The following is a 20,576-nucleotide window of genomic DNA, read 5'->3' as shown; positions in this document are numbered from 1 at the left end:
ATAAAGGAATCATGAATTGAGAAAGAAGGATATTAAAATGTATCCAAGAATACAAAAGAGCGTATAATCACAACACTTATCCTATTAAGGTTAATTAAATCTTTCTTTCAGATCCAGACCCTGCCATGGTGTTTTGAAGTTTTATAAAGGGGCCGAGCCAATGAAAGCTGGATGTGTGTTTGAAGTGCGCAGAGCAGCTGGCTTTGTGTGAGTGGACTCCTCCCGTTGTGTGATGAAGTTCAGATGCGCGCCGCTGTTCCGTACGCGCGTCACCAGCGCACAGAGGAGCTTCCCGACGCGAGGGGGAGGCTGGAGAGATGTGTGGATCACAACCATGGAAGGCTTTGAATGTCACATTACATGCATCTAATTGACGCTATTCGACTTTTACAGGATATGTTTCCACCCTTCATATGAGCAGTAACCCAGCTGCTCGGGATTCAGAGATCCAGCGCCGTCTTTCGCGTCTGTCTCCCAGTTGAGAAGCTTCCTGGGCTGCGTGGACCTTACAACCTCGGCTCGGTCCGTCGCGATTATGTTATAGTTTACTCGGACGAGGCTTTTTGTTTTCATCCAGGAAATGTTGGCATGGCCTCTTCGCGAGGTAAGAAGTGTCCGAAGAGTAAGAAGTTGGACGAGGCGCAGGCTTTGGCCAGGAGCTGCGCGGGGAGACCAGACTTCCTGCCGTGTGATGGGCTCTCCATCTGCGCGACCCACAGCCACGGGAAGTGCTTCAAGCTGCACTGGTGTTGCCACCTGGGATGGTGTCACTGTAAGTTTGTTTAAATGCTTTAATAGTATAACCATAATTATATCTCACTGTGGTGCCAAAATCTGGCCATGTTGTGTGGGCAGAAGCATCAGTTCACTGTAGTCTTCTTTATGTGGAGAGGAGAAATGATAGTCAACATTTGCTGCCCCGAGATGTTATAACATCTTTGATAAAACTTCCTACATATTTTATAGTTTTGTTTATATTGCAATAATATCAAGGTGAAACTTGTTATCTATGGAGTCACATTCATCCTTGATCCAATATGCATAAACAGACACCCTTGTATGAATAGTTTATGTAGTCCAAACAATGGAGGTGGCAACATTCAGAAGCAGGGAACTCGGTTTGAATTCATGGTTTCAGTGTTACTTGGCCTACCATTCTTTTTTTTTCCTATATATTTTTTTATATATTCCTACAATTTCGGTGACCAGGCCAATTCGGCAGTATGCTGAAGTTTATTGTGCCATAGATTAAATATTCCATCGATGAATCCTCCAGCAGCCCATAATCTTAGCTTTCAATTGTCAATGTTACATTATTGAAAAACACAGATAATTATAAATAATAATGAACTATTTCTCTGTAAGTGCACATTTATACTCTAAATGATATGCAGTCAAGCTTAAAGAATGGATGAAACTAGAATAACTGAAATAATCTTAATGTTGATATTCTGATGTCTTCCAAATGACTTTGACAATAACTCCATATAGGCAGCTTATGCTCTATCATATTGGTGATTAATGCATCTGTGTGTGTTACATCGTTTATTTGATAGCATATTTATCAATATAGTATGTAAAGTACTCAAAAGGACTGATCGGAAACCAAAATGACAAAAAAAAGGACAAACTGGGTTTGTCCCAAGTGACGTCACACTTAAGTCATCATTTTCATTTCTGCTTTAAAGGATGAGTCTTGTGATATTTTTCTGCTGTCAACACATTCCATGAAGAGACCAAAACCAACAATGATTCTTCCAACAAGAACAGCCTGAAATAGCCTATTCCTCTGTGTCATACACATAGACCATTTTAAACACACTATTACTTCATCATGATGACCGTGGGCTCTGGAGTGTATTTTGAGTGAATCCCACGTTGAAAAACTAAGTGCAGTAAATACTCTCTAGTCTAGAGCATCAAATGTGTATCAATCCACAATTTTTAAAATAGTCCCCAATACATGCACTGTTTATTTTTGTTTGAGTAATGTTTAATAAAAATTGCCCAGCGGATTTAGTCAATCATTTAGGGCTGACATTTTTCACTTAACTAAATATAGGGCAGTAACCATATCAGATTTTAACGATACAATTATTGTGACCAAAACATTTCATGATGACTCATTATTATTGTGCTACCTGTAAAAATGTACTATCAGTCAAATGAGTTTCTTACTTTTTTGTTGTTAGTGTTGTTTTTTGTCAAAATTGCATTATATAAATACCAGGTTGCGGTGAAGAGGGAATCTGTAACCATACATTTAAAGAAATTGAAAGGATTTAGGAGGTGTTGTATTTTTTTAATTGTATTTTCATGTATATTTTTAACATAATATCAATACAACCTTTTTGAAATGTCAGAAATCTTGTTTGATACTACTATATCGCCCCACTTATATGCCAAATACTTGATAATATCGACTAAACTCAACAGTATTACCACATTATATAAAAAATACATTTTATATTCATTGTTGAATTGACAGTTTTGGTAGTAGCACAGGGCCCTTACTCAAACATGGAACATTTTCGTTTAATTTTTTGGCAAAGTGTTAGTGGCATTTACTCTACCCACAAATCCTACCCACAACACTTTCTCTCCATTTGAACCTTTCTCGACCTGTCACTTCCACACGACTTCAGAACCACAATAGCCGAGCCTTAACCTGACAGGATGCCCGTCTCTTTGTGCTGCCCTAATTTATCCTAGCTCTGGCTCCCCTATACCCTCATAAAATCCTGAGATCAGTGTAAAACACAATCACCCTCCACTCTGCACCACTTAGTCGGGGCTTATAGTGTGCAACTGGTCACATTGTAATCTTTGCTGTGTAATCATTGGATTTAGATGCCTGACTCCGTCCAGAATGAGCCAAGCAATTTGAAATATCTGATGTGTCTGATTATTTTCCATCCACATCTGGGATGTATGTTTCTCAGCAATGCCAGCGTTACATCATTTGTAAACATTAATACCTGCTCCTCCTTTCTGCTTTGGAATATTCATCACTCGTATATGTGTTGCACAATGGACATGGATGGGTATTATTCCCCTTTATTGAATTCAGGCTGTTATGGTATAGAAGAATGAGCCAGCCTCATCATAATGGAGCTTCTCACCTTCACATTTCGGACCACTCTAATTCACAGGTTCCCCTCACAGGACACTCTAGCACCACAGTTTGAATAAACAAGCTTAGATTGCTGAATCAGGCAGAAACTGGGCACCCGGTGAGAATGGAATAGCAGTGTGCTGCTGCATGCAATGCCCCCCGTCTCAAACCCTTCTTTGTAGCAACTCATAATAATGTTGGATGCATCACTCCCTTTACCTTGTCACATTTTATTTGTATTAGTGCCTATGACTGTTGCCTCGGATATAAACTTGTTCTCAGGCTGATAATTGTGTATTTGCCACAGGGAGCCTTGCCAGACTGCCTTTTTAATTACATTTTTAATGGGTTTCTAGGCAAACAAATACAAAGGGTCAATGTTTAGTAAGGCGTTGGCTCAGCAATTTAATTCTCAAACACAAATGATCATTTCATCGTACCTGTGGAACAGCGATTACCTGTGACTTAATTCTTGGCTTCTACTACTTCCTACGTGCCATTGCATCCAAAACATCTCTCTCTCTCTCTTCGGTCTTCTTTGTCTTGACTTTGCAGCCTACAGAAACTAAATGATGCTTTAATGGTTTTCTGTGGTAGTTTCCACTTTGTTGAAGCTTTGTTACATTTCTGGCTGAGAGGCCGTGTTCCCAGCTGGTGACAACATCAGTCCAAGCCTCTCATTATTTGTAATTAGCTGTGGTTAGTGTCACCGCCAATATATCATGTCTGATGAGAGCTTCTGCTAACAGCAAGCAACACTGGAACCACCTGGTCTGAATAATCTTTCTCTCTCTTTATCCTCAACTAACTGATTACAATTACCAGTCAGAGCGAACAATTGCTCATTAAGAAATTCTAACAGAGTCTAATGAGTCCTGAACAGTCTTGTCAGTCTGTTCGTTCTCTGCCAGCTCCAATTTCATACCTTACAACTTGTACTTCTGTTGTAGTTACAAGAAAGTGGGATCTTTCTGTCAGACTTCATCATCTCATCTGTCACATCACACAGCTAGCTTGCAGCTATTCTAAAGGGAAATGTGTAGGACTATCGGATAAAGCTCTTATTGATTGATTTGCTGACCAATTCAAAATGTGCTGCAGTGGCCGACCATAAAAAGCTTCAACTGTTATTAAAGGATCGATTCAGTGTTAGCACAGGCCAGAGGGGATGTTTCTAGCTGGACTGTTGGGAAGCACTTTAACTTATTGTCCCACAAAGTTGGAAACAAAGGGCAGCACTAAACCAACTTCATCATGTTTTTAAAGGATTGCAGATCATTTTCAAATCTGTCTTCATATAATACCACATGTTATGTTTGTTGCTGTCCACTCATCGCAGCATGTACTGTAGCAGAAAAACCAACACATCCTCACTCCCAGGTCGGCCTATGTTGACGTTATGTCAAGTCCTGTGTCGGCTTTTTCCAACGCAAGGGGGGGGGCCTTAGCGTCCATTTTCAACGCAAGAGGGGGGCCCTTAGCGTCCATTTTCAGCTTTCCGGGATGTCCATATGCTTCTATGGACGCTCATGGAAGCACGGCATTCGTTTGTGTCGGCTGCCCTTAAAGGCAATGTGAGCGTCCATTCTCATTGGATAACGGAGAATTGTACACCCGGAAGTAAGTATTCCCCTTACTGTCGATTGATTTTACAGTGTTATCTGCACTACTCATCGACTAAAAAACACCAGATTATCCTTGTTAATTACACAACATTGATTGGTTTAAATTGTGTGCAATGCTTTTGTATTTTTCCCCTTCGATTCGGAGAAACAAATGTTTTTTCGGAGTAAAGGATGGCAGAAGACACTACACTATCCAGAATCCCCAGCTATCGTTTGGACTACACCATGTGCTCTGTTTGACAAACCCCGTGATAGTCCTCAAGCTCTGTGATTGGAGAGTGTGCTCCGAGGGTTACGCCGAGCCTCGAACGGCAGATTGTCCAAAACTGGATTTGAACGGGACCACCGCGTCCCCCCCCCTCCCCCCCCCCCCCCCCCGTCCCCAGAACTACACATGCTGGCTATTCTGTTTCGCAACATGTTCTCTATCTATGGCACGTCTCTACTGGGAGTTTTAGTTTTAAAAGACGTTTTCGTATTTCCCATAATAAGAAGTTGCCAGTATTAAACTGTGTACATCCCTGGAGGTTTATGGGATAGGAAACACTCACATTTAAAACATATAATTAATAAATGGGTGAAAATTGCTTGTGCCCATAATGGGCAGCATTAATATATATACACACATGCCAGCTAAGGTCAGAAGAGCTTTATTTAACAGCTGGTCTTATGTTTGTGACCCCTGTTGTTAATTGATTACATTACATTAATTGATAAGCCTGAAACATGCACTTGTCAAGGTTCAGAGGCACATTTTGCAAATATGGCAGTAGCCATCGATCATCTTAAGATAAGATATACTTTATTGATCCCAAGTTGGAACATTTGCGTTACATCGGCATATGTAACAGTTAAATATGCAGTGGTGTTTATTTGTAAATCATTTAGTATAATCACACAAATTCTGTGTTTTATATTCAACAATTCTGTGTTCTTTATTTATTGATTGTTCAATACCTGACAAGGCCGGAGATGAAATATCTACATACATCTTATAAGAGTATAATACATTATGTATAATATCAGTTAAAATAAGTGCTTCAACATAGTTAACATTGCTGGAAGTATGCACAAATATTGATAGATGTCTTGTAATGCACTATTGAGGAACCTGCGACCCAAGTTTTTCATTCAATGCATAACTACACCATAGTTGTGTAGGCCTATATGATATGTCAATAAACCTTAGAAAATCTTGAAATCTTGAAAGGGATGTACAAAATAGTCATTATATACAGTCTTTAATTAACTATTAGTAGAGAATAACGAGTAATGAATATACTTTATAGGGATCCTATTAATATATAATAATAAAAATAATGAAATTCAATAACATGCTTTAACCACTAGGTGTCCCTTTATATCAGCTGTGCACCTTTATGGTGTAAATACAGCCTATCTACCAATTGGATCAAATATAAAAGTCAGCCGAATTAGTGTTGATACTGCAAGGAGACGTATTGTGTGAAAATAAATGTAAGATGTTGTTTAATGGCTGATCTATTTATGATCCACGTCACGTTTTCAGTTCCTCATGTTTGTCTAGAAGTCTTCTCATCAGGGCTCTATAAATACAGAACTACGGCAGATATGTAATATTTAATGCAGCCGAACCGTGTATTACAATGCCGGTATGTGATGACTTTCAAAGAGAAAAGCAAGCACACTCGGAATAAAGTATTATTTTATTTTTTTAAAATGTTTTCGGTCTGTTTCCGGTATTTGTTAATGACGATGTGCTCTGAGATGTGAGACTGGAATTGCACAGGGGAAAATAACGTATCTTTAGATGCGGATTTTGTTAAACTAATATGTTTGCGCTGTGGACCAACACTATACATTGACGGGGAAGGGGGTAGCAATAAAGATAAAACCATTAAACAGTTACACAACATAACACATAACTCTCTTAAAGAGCACCTTCGGGGGAGAGCATTGCAAAACTGGCCCCGGTAATGGTACAAATCTCAACCTGTCGTTCAATGGACAGCTCCCCCCCCCCCCCCCCATCTATGTATATACTCGCATTTTAGACTCTGTTACTAACTGTATATCTGTAGACTTGGTATGTCTTAAATGTCCGGTTAGGATGTATTAGAACGAAATCTAAAATGAAAATTGTAAATAAGCAATCTGTATGTAAAAAAAAAACACCTGTAGGCCTATGTAAATTGTAAATAAGCCATCTGTATGTCAAATATGTATTATATGTCTTAAATGATATGATGAATTGGAAATGGGGGACCCTGATGTAAACAAGACGAAAGTCTTTCTCTGGTCTGCATCCCCTTAACAATTGTATGTTTTGAGCTGTACTGTAGGCCTACTGTACCCAATATATAAGCTGTATAACTTTTCAATCAATCAATCAATCAACAGAAATAATATCGATAGCAGCGTCCCTAGCAACCACCTTGGTAACAATGAAAACGTTATGGACGCAATTTCCTGAAGTAATCTTCGTAATAACTAGCAAACTAAAGATCATGTACATCCACTGCACACATAATCTGAAATAACAACTCATATTTCTCGCATCAAATGACATTAAAACGCATTTTAATGGCCAAACTAACTTTAAAATAGGCATTTTCCACCGAGAATAAAACGAAGTTCGGCCATGTTTTTTTTTTCTGCAGGGAGAAATTTGAAGATCACGTGACGTCAAACAGAGCACATGGTGTAGTCCAAACGATAGCTGGGGATTCTGGGTAGTGTAGTGTCTTCTGCCATCCTTCACTCCGAAAAAATATTTGTTTCTCCGAATCGAAGGGGAAAAATACAAAAGCATTGCACACAATTTAAACCAATCAATGTTGTGTAATTAACAAGGATAATCTGGTGTTTTTTAGTCGATGAGTAGTGCAGATATCACTGTAAACTCAATCGACAGTAAGGGGAATACTTACTTCCGGGTGTACAATTCTCCGTTATCCAATGAGAATGGACGCTCACATTGCCTTTAAGGGCAGCCGACACAAACGAATGCCGTGCTTCCATGAGCGTCCATAGAAGCATATGGACATCCCGGAAAGCTGAAAATGGACGCTAAGGGCCCCCCTCTTGCGTTGAAAATGGACGCTAAGGCCCCCCCCTTGCGTTGGAAAAAGCCGACACAGGACTTGACATAACGTCAACATAGGCCGACCTGGGAGTGAGGATGTGTTGGAAAAACACAAAGCTGCCATTTGTACAAAAACAAATGAAGCTTTGTGAGATACCCACATGATTTGACGGCTGAAGACTCATATTAGCTTTGATCTAAATACACATTTGGACACAAGTTAGATGTTTAAAGACAAATGTACAGTAGCTGATTGATTGAAATACAACCTATGCCTAAGTGTTGTCTCAGTTGTTATGGGTTTACTTACTGTTGAGACGAGCTCGAAGATGACTCAAATCTTGTTGTAATGTCTTTTGAAAACAGAATTGTATTTATCCACACATTTTCGAGGAAGTATGGTGCTGAATCCAAATGTTGCTTGGTGTCATAATTATATGTTCAGCATGCATCAAGACTTTTCCCAGGAAGACATTTTGACATGTCACAGTAGGAAAGGCTCAGGTGTAAATAATTGAATGAATGACGGTTGAATTCCATTAGCTGCTTCACTTTCAGGGTCCTGATGTTTTGCATGCTGGCTCACTGTCACACTGTTATGGCTAACTGGGAAAATGTAATTAAACACAGCCATCGTTAATGTTATAAGTACATCTGTGCTTTCTGTACTTTGACAAGTCAAAATGTCTACTTTGAAGAAGGCCTATTTTTCTGAAGACACATTTTTTAAATACATTTGGGCTTGTGAGTATCGTAGTCAGTGGCCAGAGGCCCATGCACAAAAAAAAAATATATATATTTAAAAAAAAAATAAAATTTAAATACTTTTTTTTGGGGCCCCAATGGCATTGACCGGTTTACGCAGTCTTCAAAGTAACCAAGCAACCTAAATTAATTTCCCCTTTCATGTCATGTGATACCTTGCGTGACCGTTTAATCAACCTGTACTGTACTGTAGCTGCAGCAGCAAGTTCGGCAGCATTATAAAAAATATAATAGATTGCATTTATAATGTACAGCAAACCAAAGCACAAGAGCAGCGCTCAAAAGAGAAAGGACAAGAGAGAACAAGGAGATGTAACAGCTAAACTGACAAAATTAGACCGTTTTTTTTTGTCATACATCGTCCTCGAAATCGAGCGGTAACGTTAGCAATGTTGACGTGCAGCAGCAGCCTGAGCCGGAGGCTATCGATAGCTCACCTGCCTCACCACCATCATTGCCGTCTAGCTCCTCACAAGTGAAGCTGTATCCGTGGCCGTGGCTGTGCAACTTTCTTCTCCAGCCAGCCAGGAGGAGGGGCTGGATTTGGCTGTGCCCGGCAGTGGTCCAACAGTTCCCCCAAGGGCCCCAACCGATAGGGTGCTATGGTGCTATTGAGACCCCCGACACCAAGATCAAAAGCTATATTATAGCAACCGGTCTATGTAGGCCTACCGGCCCATTCCCCAGAGACAAACATCAAGGAAACAGGTTTAATCCTCTTCTTAGTTCGCTGTTCGTTGTCAGGCTGTGGTGGTCTGAGGCCAGGGCAGGCTGTTGTTGATAGCCTATACATGTGGCGCTTCTGAGTGGTTGTGTATGTCCGTGCGTGTGTGAGTGCATCAGCGTGCGCTTATGTTTGGGGCGATGGGGGGCCCAAAACAATATTTGCACCGGGGCCAATCACAACCTTGTTACGCCACTGATCGTAGTGATATAAGAAATCTGAACCTATGCGTTGAAGCCTTTACAGATGTTGCTTAATGTTCACTAAGCACAGAAAAAATCAGCCCACAGAGATGCATTTCTTTCCTATGGAGACTAAACATTGAATTTCCAACTGGCTGCAAGTCAGAACAGCCTTTTGCCTCTGGAGTCATACAACAGGAAACAGTAAAGGAGTTTCAGATGATGCAGGGTCAGACCTTCCCCTTCACTGAAACCTGAAACTTTTGTTTTTCCCACTGGCTGCTGCCTCGTTGGACGGATTTAAACACAAAGAGCAGCGGATGTGTGAGCGGATGGTATGCACTGGCCAAATGAGTGCAGCAGCTGTTGATAAATGAGAACAATCTGCTAAAATAATTGTTTTTGTTCACCTAGTTGCTATAGTGGCAGCTTTAACCGAGTGTGTTGCATTTACAGGGGAAAAACTACTCAGGCTGCACCTAAAGACTTCTGGCTCAAATGTGCAAAAAATCTAACTGAGGGGTTTGGTAATGAATCAGTGGCTTTGATATAAGCTAATATTAAAGTAACACAATCTGTGTGAGACACTCGTGCCCATTCATCTTCACTACATGTTGAGATTGTGGCAATTAAACCTCAATCTCCAAGACATTCAGTCTGCATTCTGTGTAGAGTGACAGTAGATCTAAAAACTTGGACAAAATGATGCCAAAGCTCTGTGTCTGTGAGAGAGAGAGTGAGATGAGGAGCCACATTCTGCATTATTCAGAGAGACCTCCTGCTGTATTTAACCAGACTGTGCAGCCACAGGCCCAGGAGAGAGAGGAGGAGGCATCCAAGATGGAGGCAGGTGGGAGGTGAGGATTTCCTCCTCCTGCAGCTCCTCCACTATACTCCCTCCTCAAGAGAGCAATCTGTAACTTGTGAGGAATGAGTTGCCACTTCTCCCACTGTCTCATTAACCTCTTGAACTCTTGATTTTACCCATAAATGTATTTTTAAAATACGTTTTGGCTGTATATAAAAGTCTCTCTCTCCTCGTTCCAAATGAAGCTTATTAATACTTACTCTGACTCATATGATTTCCCTAATATATACAGATTGTTTGTAGTAGTTTACTATCTTTTGACACCTTTCTTTTTGTTTGTTTCCCATCGTTAAGGGAAAGAGTCACCACTGCTGCTTTTAAGCTGCAGATTTTCTGAATTCATAATTACATTTTTGTGTTGTAATTAAGAGCTTTTACTTTCTCTCTTGATGTACCCAACTGCCTTATTTGGATCTCTTAGGCTGCGATCCCTTATATCCCCTAAAATGCCTTTTATCAGTCTCCAGTGAACTTGTTACTTTTAGTGACCCTTAATGATAACATGATGAAAGGCTTTCTAGTTAAGAAAAAAAAGATAGGAGTCATTTGCCTCTGCAGTTGATTTTCACTATATGAATGTAGGTGTAAAATGGTAGGTCTGCAGAAAAGCTTCTACTTTTGAGTACTGACTCAATCACTTTTACATTTACTGTTTTCCCCTTCATTGCAGCTAGAAACCTGACAGCATCTTGGGAAGTGTGGCCATTTTGCTTTAGGGAGGAGAAAATAAACTGGAATAAATCACATAAGACGGGTATGATATCACCAGCAATTTCACCATTTTGCTGTCTCATTAAAAGACAAAATCCAACAAGGAATTTTACATTATGTTCTGTGCACTGTGCAGCCAGAGCCTCATGTAGATTTTTACCCTAGGCCGTTGACTTCCATTTCTGCTCAGAAACTATTAAAAACACATTCTTGCACAGTGTGACATTTTCCTTCAATTTGTATTCTATCCTACAAACACCATCCTGCTGCCATAAATACTCAGCCTACCAAATATGTTTTAATCCAATGTCCCCAACAGATGTGAGGATTCCTCCTAAGCAAGTGTCTTAAAACCACAGTGATCGTCTGTTTTAGGAAATTATTGTTATTTTATTGACCTATACATTCGTCACTGATTTACATCGTCAGTAGAAATCAGTGGGTGTGTGGCTACGTGTAACACATAGAAGTCAGGCAGCTTTAGACTTTTCGTCTTATTATAGAATTGGTTGACAATATGGAAAATAACATAGGCCTTGACTTACATGTCATTACCCTAAACTAAGAAGTGGAACCATACCCTCCGTTTTGAATTTAGGGGTCACACACACACACACACACACACACACACACACACACACACACACACACACACACACACACACACACACACACACACACACACACACACACACACACACACACACAACACACACACACACACACACACACACACACACACACACACACACACACACACACACACACACACACACACACACACACACACGAGAGGGTACAGAGGCCGCTTAACAACTGACATTGTCATGCAAGGGCTCCAGCACTGGGAAACAGATAGGGTAGAATACAAGTGAATATCAATAAAGCTGCAGATAGTGTTCACTGGCTGTCAGCGTTTTCATATTTCCAGTAAAGGCACACTCTGCTCAGCTTTTCTAAGACTTAGTTTATGTCTTTTATTTAGTCAATTTGTGTTGAACTGTATTGCTTTCAGTTGATGGATATGCAGCATATTTCTGGCAACCAACTCATGACAGGATTTTAAAATTCAATTTGCCCTGTCAGTTTTCTTGAAACTATCCATTGTTGCTCACTGAAATGCAATGTGGGACCCTTACTGCCTGACAAGCGTGCTGAATGTTAGGACCACCAGGGTGGGTGGAGGGGGTCCGGAGGACGGGTTTGGACTGAACGCCCAGGAGCACAGCGGAGGACCCGGAAGGGATCTCGGGAGGACGGCCCGGGGGCAAGGCAGATCTCGCGGTGGGGGTCTCAGGCGGACGACCCAGGGGCAAGGCAGAGTTCACAAAGGGGCAAAGGCCACAGCGGGCGAACTCAGGGGCCCGGGCATGAGGGCGAAGGCAGCGGCTGGAAGAGTCAGAGGGGCGGGCCCGAGGGCGAGGACCGCGGCCGGGAAAGTTAGGGGGCCGGCCTCGAGGGCGAAGACCGTGGCCGGGAAAATCAGGGGGCCGGGCTCGAGGGCGAAGACCGCGGCACTCAGGAGGCCGCGCTCGAGGGCGAAGACCGCGGCTGGGGAACTCAGGGGGCCGGGCACAAGGACGGGCAGGAGCTGGTGGAACCCCTGTCGGGTCAGACGTAGACGAGACCCTGGACGGAACCTGGGCTGGTGTCAGTGGGACCCACGACGGAGCAAGGGCTGGTGTCGATGGGACCCGAAACGGGACAGGACACGGTGTTGGCAGGAAACCCGGCGGAGCAGGTGTCGGCGGGACCCCCAACAGGACAGGATATGGTGTTGGCAGTACCCCCGGCAGAAGAGCAGTTGGCGGGACCCCCAACGGGACAGGACACGGAGCTGGCAGGACCCCCGGCAGAAGAGCAGTCAGCGGAACCCCCAACGGGACAGGACATAGAGTTGGCAGGACCCCCGGCGGAACCTCCAACGGCACAGGACATAGGGTTGGCAGGACCCCCGGCAGAAGAGTAGTCGGCGGGACCCCCAACAGGACAGGACATAGGGTTGGCAGGACCCCCGGCAGAAGAGTAGCCGGCGGGGCCTCCAACGGCACAGGACATAGGGTTGGCAGGACCCCCGGCAGAAGAGTAGCCGGCGGGGCCTCCAACGGCACAGGACATAAGGTTGGCAGGACCCCCGGCAGAAGAGTAGTCGGCGGGACCCCCAACGGGACAGGACATAGGGTTGGCAGGACCCCCGGCAGAAGAGTAGTCGGCGGGACCTCCAACGGCACCGGACATAGGGCTGGCAGGACCCCCGGCAGAAGAGCAGTCGGCGGGACCCCCAATGAGACAGGACATGGAGTTGGCAGGACCCCCAGCGGAACCTCCAATGGCACTTGAGTAGGGACTTGAGTAGGGACTAGAGAAGGGACTTGAGTAGGGACTGGAGAGGGGACTTGAGATGGAACTCGAGAGGGAACTCGAGAGGAGACTCGAGAGGGGACTCGAGAGAGGGCTTGAGAGAGGGCTTGAGAGGGAACTCGAGAGGGGACTTGAGAGGAGACTTGAGACGGTCGGTTCGCCGATAGAACACGGGGGGCTGGAATCGGCCGGAATGCCGACAGGACACGGGGAGCTGGCGTCGGCCGGTACACCGACAGGACACGGGGAGCTGGCGTCGGCCGGTACGCCGACAGGACACGGGGAGCTGGCGTCGGCCGGAGAGCCAACAGGAGACGAGGAGCTGGAGTCGGCCGGTACGACGACAGGACACGGGGAGCTGGCGTCGGCTGGAGAGCCAGTACTGGAGCCGAAACCATGGCTGCTGGGGCCGGTTCTGGAGCCGGAACCATGGCTGTTGGGCACGGAACAGAAGCCTGGACCCTGGCTGTGTAAGCCAGGTAATGGAGCACGGAAGCTTGGCTGTGTGGGCCGGTACTGGTGCACGGATCCATGGCCTTGTGGGCCGGTTCTGGAGCTGGAACCATGGCTGCTGGGGCCGGAACCATGGCTACTGGGGCCAGGACTAAGGCTGGAACCATGGCTGCTGGGGCCGGAACCATGGCTGCTGGGGCCGAAACCATGGCTGTGTGGGCCGGTTCTGGAGCCGGAACCATGGCTGTGTGGGCCAGTACTGGAGCAGGAACCATGGCTGCTGGTCACGGAACCGGAACACGGAACCATGGCTGTGTGGGGTGGTACTGGAGCACCAAATTGTAAAGTATTTGTAATAATCCAACTCAGAGTTTTCTTAGAGCATGCTTTTAAGTATTAGATAAATATAAAAATGTGTTTTGCTAGATGTAAAGATTCTGCTCTTCTACTGTTTGCCAGACTAAGTGATATTAATCTCCCACGTAAGGCTCAATCCTCTGGGGCTGATGGAAACAGAGATTTTTCTAACTAAATCCAAAGTAATTCTGCATTTTGTACACACCCCGTTAATCTACAGACAGGATGTGTTTCTTCTGCAAAGCTGTTGTGGACCGACCAGTGTTGGTCTTGCGTTTGCTCCGTATGTTTGGTTGTCTGCCCATGCATCTGTCTGTCCCTATGGTCTGTCCCCCAGAACTGCTCATGGTATTTGAAACTCCAGATGGATAGATGCAATTAAATGTAATATGCTAAAAACGAAATGTCAACACATTGCCTTCTACAGCTTAAGCTCTCATTTGTTGCCGCTATGATGTCTGCATGAATGGGCTCGCCTCATTCTGAACATGGACCATTGAGTTTTTCTCATTAAACATAGGACAGTTACTGTTCCTCCCTTTTGTCTGTATCGACATCAGCTCCTGTGTTTTGTGTTAACTGTGTTTACTAAATATACGGACATTGAGCCGCTTTTTGTTGCTTCAAATGGGCGGATGATGCAGTTGTGTGTCCTTAATGAAAAGGTGGCCACTATAAATAACTTCACCATTCTTGTGGGCACGAACAAATATTTAATTAAACCAAATATCTTTTGTGTGGTGCGAAAATGTCTCATCAGCAGACTCTCAAAACAGAGTCACATCCTTTGAAGTAGTTAGATGATTTCAAGGTAACCAGGGAAAATATTTCGATTGAATGGATATCCGAGCCGGTGAAACAAAAGACAAGCACACAGAGTGAGAGGAAGTGATGCATAGGCCTGTCATCTTCTGTAGTTTCTCCCTCTCCGGGGAGCCAGTTAAACACACATCTTAGCCGCACTCTTCAGGCAGCGTGTTGGAGGCAGTGGGCTGCAAACAATGAGGAACGTTTGAGAGCAGTCACTTCACACAATCTCCACCAGTATATCAGCTGCCAAGATGGGAGGTATAACTCACATGGAAGGCATCTTGTATATGAATATAAACATTTTCCAGAAGAAATGTATGCTCAGTCAAAATCTATTATGTCAGTAAGCCAGATGTAAATCAGCACCACATTATTGTATGGCCTTTTGTCTATCTGTCTATCCAAAGACTGTGTTTTGCCTTCAGAGAATGGTAGTTGTTGCTATAGGGCAGGGGTGGGGAACCTTTTTCCTCTCAAGGGCCATTTCAATTTTTACAATATCCTCAGAGGGCCGTACAAATTATTGACCTCTGCTTAAAAAAACTAAAATCACAGCCCATTCATTTCATTCCGGCTCCTTATCGGTAGGCCTACTGCAATTTCTGAAGTGCTGGAGTGGCGTTCTGGTGCTCTCCGTCAGAACTGCACCCCTGTCAGTCGAGACATATACCACGTTAGGCTCGTGTTGTGTTCAAGGACCCTGACCAAGCGAGTGCCAGGAAAAACAGGCACTAGCTTGTTTAATTTGTTTGCGGTCTAGTTTTCTTACATTTTTTTCTTTTTTGCGTGTGTTTATAAATTACCTCGAGGGCCGTACCAAATTGTCTCGCGGGCCGTATATGGCCCGGAGGCCATGCTATAATAGGGCATTGGCTATGACCACTTGGCTATGAAGTCTTATTTCGTCATTTCCCAAAAAAATGAAAGTCTTGCATCAGTGATTGCTGCACTGCACTGGGTAGCCTGGACTTTAAAGTATGTTACACTCAGGTATTTTTGCCGTTGGCAGCTGGTAATGCTTTGTGATGGGGACATTTCTATACCTGCTTTCAAAGGAGGCATGATAAGTTATCATAGAGACACTATTTGCTCCTGCCTGCCAGTCCCAACTAACTTTGTAGCATCTGCTTAGACTACATGATTGGAAGGGTTCACATTTGAGAAAGATGTTGTGTATATGAAAGCCACCAAGTATCATCTAAGATATATATCTGCTTGACAGGAAGATAAAGGTCCCTGTAAATCCCTGTAATGATGCTGTATGATGTCCTTTTTGTTGTTCTGTTTATGTTTTTATGTTTCATGTGGAACCTACTTGAGCAGGTCTCCCTTGAAAAAGAGATCAATGATCTCAATGGGATACACCTGGATAAATAAAGGTTTGAAATTAAATGAAATGAAAAAGGGATTTTTGAAAACACTCAAAAATGCTTTGCAGAACAGTGGATGCAGAGAAACAAGAAAACAAGTTGTAAAATGTTTGATTTTTGACTGTGTCTTTTGAGCAAAGCTTGTTTAAATGAAATACAATGAAGTCTATTTGTATGCTGCTTTCGAGATTTCTGCCAAATGTCTCCACGTGGTGCCATAATTTGGCTTGATTTGCTATTTTTGATTGATTTAAAACTGCATTTTGTGTTTTTTTGGTTGCTTTGGGGCCACAGATACAAGCTGTTAACACAACACCAACTTCTTATCATCTTTTAAGCCAAACACATTAGTAAACAGAGAGCTACATTATGATTATGTATGAGGAATATTTCAGGCCACCCACTGTAAACTGAATGGAGTCCACCATTCATTTTCATTTCATTTCAAACCTTTATTTATCCAGGTGTATCCCATTGAGATCATTGATCTCTTTTTCAAGGGAGACCTGCTCAAGTAGGTTCCACATGAAACACAAAAACATAAACAGAACAACAAAAAGGACATCATACAGCATCATTACAGGGATTTACAATTTACATAACTATCCACATGAACAGGTACCAACAGCTTCCAATTGAGTAGCATCCAACCGAGCTTTAAAAACATTTAGTGGCACCAGATTGTTCAGTTTCCATTTCAATTGCAGACTATTCCAAGACTTAGGAGCTGCGCATCTAAATGCTATCTTCCCTAAGACAGTCCTAGCAGTTGGCACATTTAATAAAAACACAGCATGCGATCTCAGGCAGTAGCCACTTACAATTCGCCGTGAGATCAGGGAGCAGACGTAGGATGGAAGTTTCCCTAACATGGCTTTGTATATAAAAATGTACCAGTGACTGAGCCTCCGTACAGTTAGCGAAGGCAAACCAGCCCTTGCATACAGGGTACAGTGATGGGTTAATGCTTTACAGTTTGTCACAAATCTCAGTGCACTGTGATACGTTGTCTCCATCATCTCCGGAAATATGTGTCTATGTACACCAGCTAATTGCTAAGCAGCTAAGCAGGGAGATGTTTTACCACAGTCAGTTAATCAGAGCTTTTTTTCTCCTTTTAGGCAAGTATGTGTACCAGCCCATGACCAACGTGTGCAAGCTGCCCAGCACGTCGGTGCCAGCTGTTGAGACGGAGTACAGTAACACCATGGACCTGTCCGTCTCTCTGGCTGAGCGCTTCCTGAAGCTCGCGCCCAGCTTCCAGTCCCCTCCTCTCCTGGAGTCCCCAAAGTACTGCATCATCGCCGATCTGTTCGTGGACGACTACATCGTCAAACGCATCAACGGGAAGATGTGCTATGTGCAGCGCCCATCGCCCCCCTTACCAGAACCTCCTCATGCTCCCACTCCTCCCCCACCTGCTGCCGCTACACCTAAGATGCCACAAAATCCCGCGCAGCCTCGGCAACCGGTGAAGCCAACCAAACACGTGCCTGCCCCTGTGCAGCCGGTCCAGCAGGTGTACAGCGAACACAAACATCCTACCACCGTGGATAAGATTAAAGGCCCCAAAATGGACCACTGCTCCTCTCCGTCTAGCTCCGAGGACTCTGGTATCAACGCGCTGGGTCTGCACTACCTAGAGTCCTGTGAGGAGGAGAGCGAGGAGGAGGAGGAGGACGAGTTGAGTACCGACGGGAACTCCAGCCCCGGCAGCCTCTGGGATCAGGACGAATGCTCTCTGCTGTCCCCCTCCAAGTCCATGATAGAGATCATCGAGAAGATCGAAACAACTGTGTAACGGACATTGACCCACGCTGTGAGGGAGTAGAATAACTGAGAGTTACTCTTGTGGATGTATCCTACATAGACCAATAGGACACAAACTGCTCTAATGCTTCAGCAGGGCTTTGCCAGATTGTTTAGTTGGAGTTGTTTTCCTGCAGTCGGCCGAGGACTGTACGTCTGCACTCACACACAGCCTCTCGTCTGTCCACTTACCCTGCATTAAGGACATTTTCTAGAACTTATTACAATACAGGATAAAGGCACAAGCACAAGAATATCAAGCACATGCACAGTGGACCAAATAAATCTCCTTTAGCCAAACTGTACTTGGTATTTATACAGGAACATCTAAATTACATGGTAATCTATAGTAGGAGCACTAACTAGAGGAGACTTTCAGAGATTTCTCTTTAGGTATATGTTACTGGAGCTACGTCAAGTGGTGGTATAGTGGGTTTTCTGATGATAATGAGTAGTTAGATTATTCTTATTGCTTTCCAGGCGTCAGACTTTGTCTAATTCAACATTTAAGTGGCAGATAAGCCTGACACGACTTGTTCTCCGCTCAATGGCTCCACCTACACGTTTTTCATAATTCTGACACTTCAGCATAATAGCTACAAGGCCAGCTACCTCTCGTGGGCCTAAAGCACATCAGCCTTTTAACCCGTTAATCACTCAGCTCAGAGCTGCTGGGACACGCTTGCTTTTGTCACGTAAATATAAAATATTCCCGGGCCCATAGTTTGTGTGCACTTTACTAACACGAGGGGTAGGTAGTCAGTGTTCGACAATCAAGGATTACACAGAAGCACATTCCTTTACTGCACCTGCCAAGGGCCAAGGATACACTTAAACCATTTATCAGACATTACCACATTGTTCCGACCACATTTCCTGGTCAAGCTTGACTGAACTGCTGTTGAAGGTCAAACGGGGCTTTAAGTAAAACACGACTTGCATTGACCCCTATTAGCAGCCAAGAAATGAAATAGCACAAATGTGTCCCTGGCAGAGCTACAGTGAAAAAAGACACAGCAGAAACTAGCAAGACACAAAGTGAAGAGGGAATATATTTAAAATATATATATACATATAAACCTATACAACAATACAGATGCATTGTTATTTGCTCTCTGGGTTTGACAGTGAAATGTCTTGGGATGCCAGCTGAGAAGGGAGTCTCGAAAGATGTGCAGGCTAGACTAGTACATTATGTCACAGTTATTTTGTGCTTTGAGGCAGAAGATCGTCACTTAATGATCCGTTTTAAAAGAAATTACCGTATGGAATAGGATGCTGAGTGTTGTTATGTGATGGACATGATGTTAAGAACAATGCACTCAATTATAATATTTGTGAGACAGCCCCTTATTAGTCAGTTAGTGAAATGAAGATGGGCTGGGTCTTTTTTTATGTTTTTAGAGTTATCCGCATAGTTATCTGCAAAAATCACTAAAATATTCACGAATATGTGTTGCTGCAATCTAGATGTAAAAAAAACCAAGTCATTTTGCATGACTGCATTCAATTCCCTGATGTCAAGTGTTAAAAAAGTGAATATATAATCTGTCAGATTTTGTATTCAAGGACAGCCCTTGACATTACACTGAACACAGTCCCTCTTAACGCAGTTTAAAACATCTGTTATGTTATCTTATGTCATATTATTTTCATATGAATAAATCTTAATGAACATTTTTCTCCCCCATTCTCTCTTTTTGTAGCCAGTGTGGCGCATTTCTCCTAAAAAAGAGTTTCAGTCTTCTTTGAAAAGCATTCAAACTTCCTCCACCAAACATCAATAATGCTCTGCAGGGATTGAGTGAAACAGCAAAGGAAAGTAAAAGATGTGCTACAATTTAGTCGGTGCTGGTTGTTTATATTCTCTGAAATGTCTTGAGGAAATGTGCTTTCTCCTAATAACCCTTTCCCTGTGTTGACATTGGAATTCGATTAAAGCAAGAGAAAAACAAAATTAAGCGAGCGTAAGTAGTGTTAGGATGATCTTTGCCTACATTTTTGTTTTGCATGCAATTATGGTGTGAGAAATACAATACAGGTTAGAATCCAGCCTTCCACTTCTGACCCCATGGTTATTTATCCACAGCAGCGATGGCCTCTAGGTCTGTGATAGACAGTCTTTGTCTAGCAGCTGATTTTACGAGAGACCATGCAAGTGACTTTCTCACCTTGACTGCAAGCCTGGATTGATTTAGCTATGCTTCTCTTTTCCCCCTTCATTTATTGATTATTTGTGCTCCGCTAATGCAAGGAGAAAACCTAGTCAGGGGTGAAATGGTATTGTCATCCCCCCATAATTTTACATATTTCTGCTATGTGATAAAGAAGAAGAAGGCTGCTGGCGAGACCGGATTTAAAC

At 43.3% G+C, this 20,576-nt stretch overlaps 1 protein-coding gene across 1 annotated transcript; it reads left to right on the top strand.

Annotated features, from left to right (window-relative positions):
* The first annotated feature begins 261 nt into the window (after nucleotides 1–261).
* On the top strand, nucleotides 262–19,900 carry zgc:162707 (UPF0524 protein C3orf70 homolog B). The gene is made up of 2 exons (XM_034232386.1): nucleotides 262–772; nucleotides 17,527–19,900. The coding sequence occupies exons 1-2, from the start codon at nucleotides 589–591 to the stop codon at nucleotides 18,204–18,206; spliced, it is 864 nt and encodes a 287-aa protein (XP_034088277.1). The 5' UTR covers nucleotides 262–588; the 3' UTR covers nucleotides 18,207–19,900.
* The last annotated feature ends 676 nt before the right edge of the window (nucleotides 19,901–20,576 follow it).

This window comes from Gymnodraco acuticeps, unplaced genomic scaffold (genome assembly GCF_902827175.1).
Source record: "Gymnodraco acuticeps unplaced genomic scaffold, fGymAcu1.1, whole genome shotgun sequence".
Classification (NCBI taxonomy): domain Eukaryota; kingdom Metazoa; phylum Chordata; class Actinopteri; order Perciformes; family Bathydraconidae; genus Gymnodraco; species Gymnodraco acuticeps.
The sequence above is the reverse complement of the archived record's forward strand: the minus strand, read 5'-3'. Positions and strand labels throughout refer to the sequence as shown.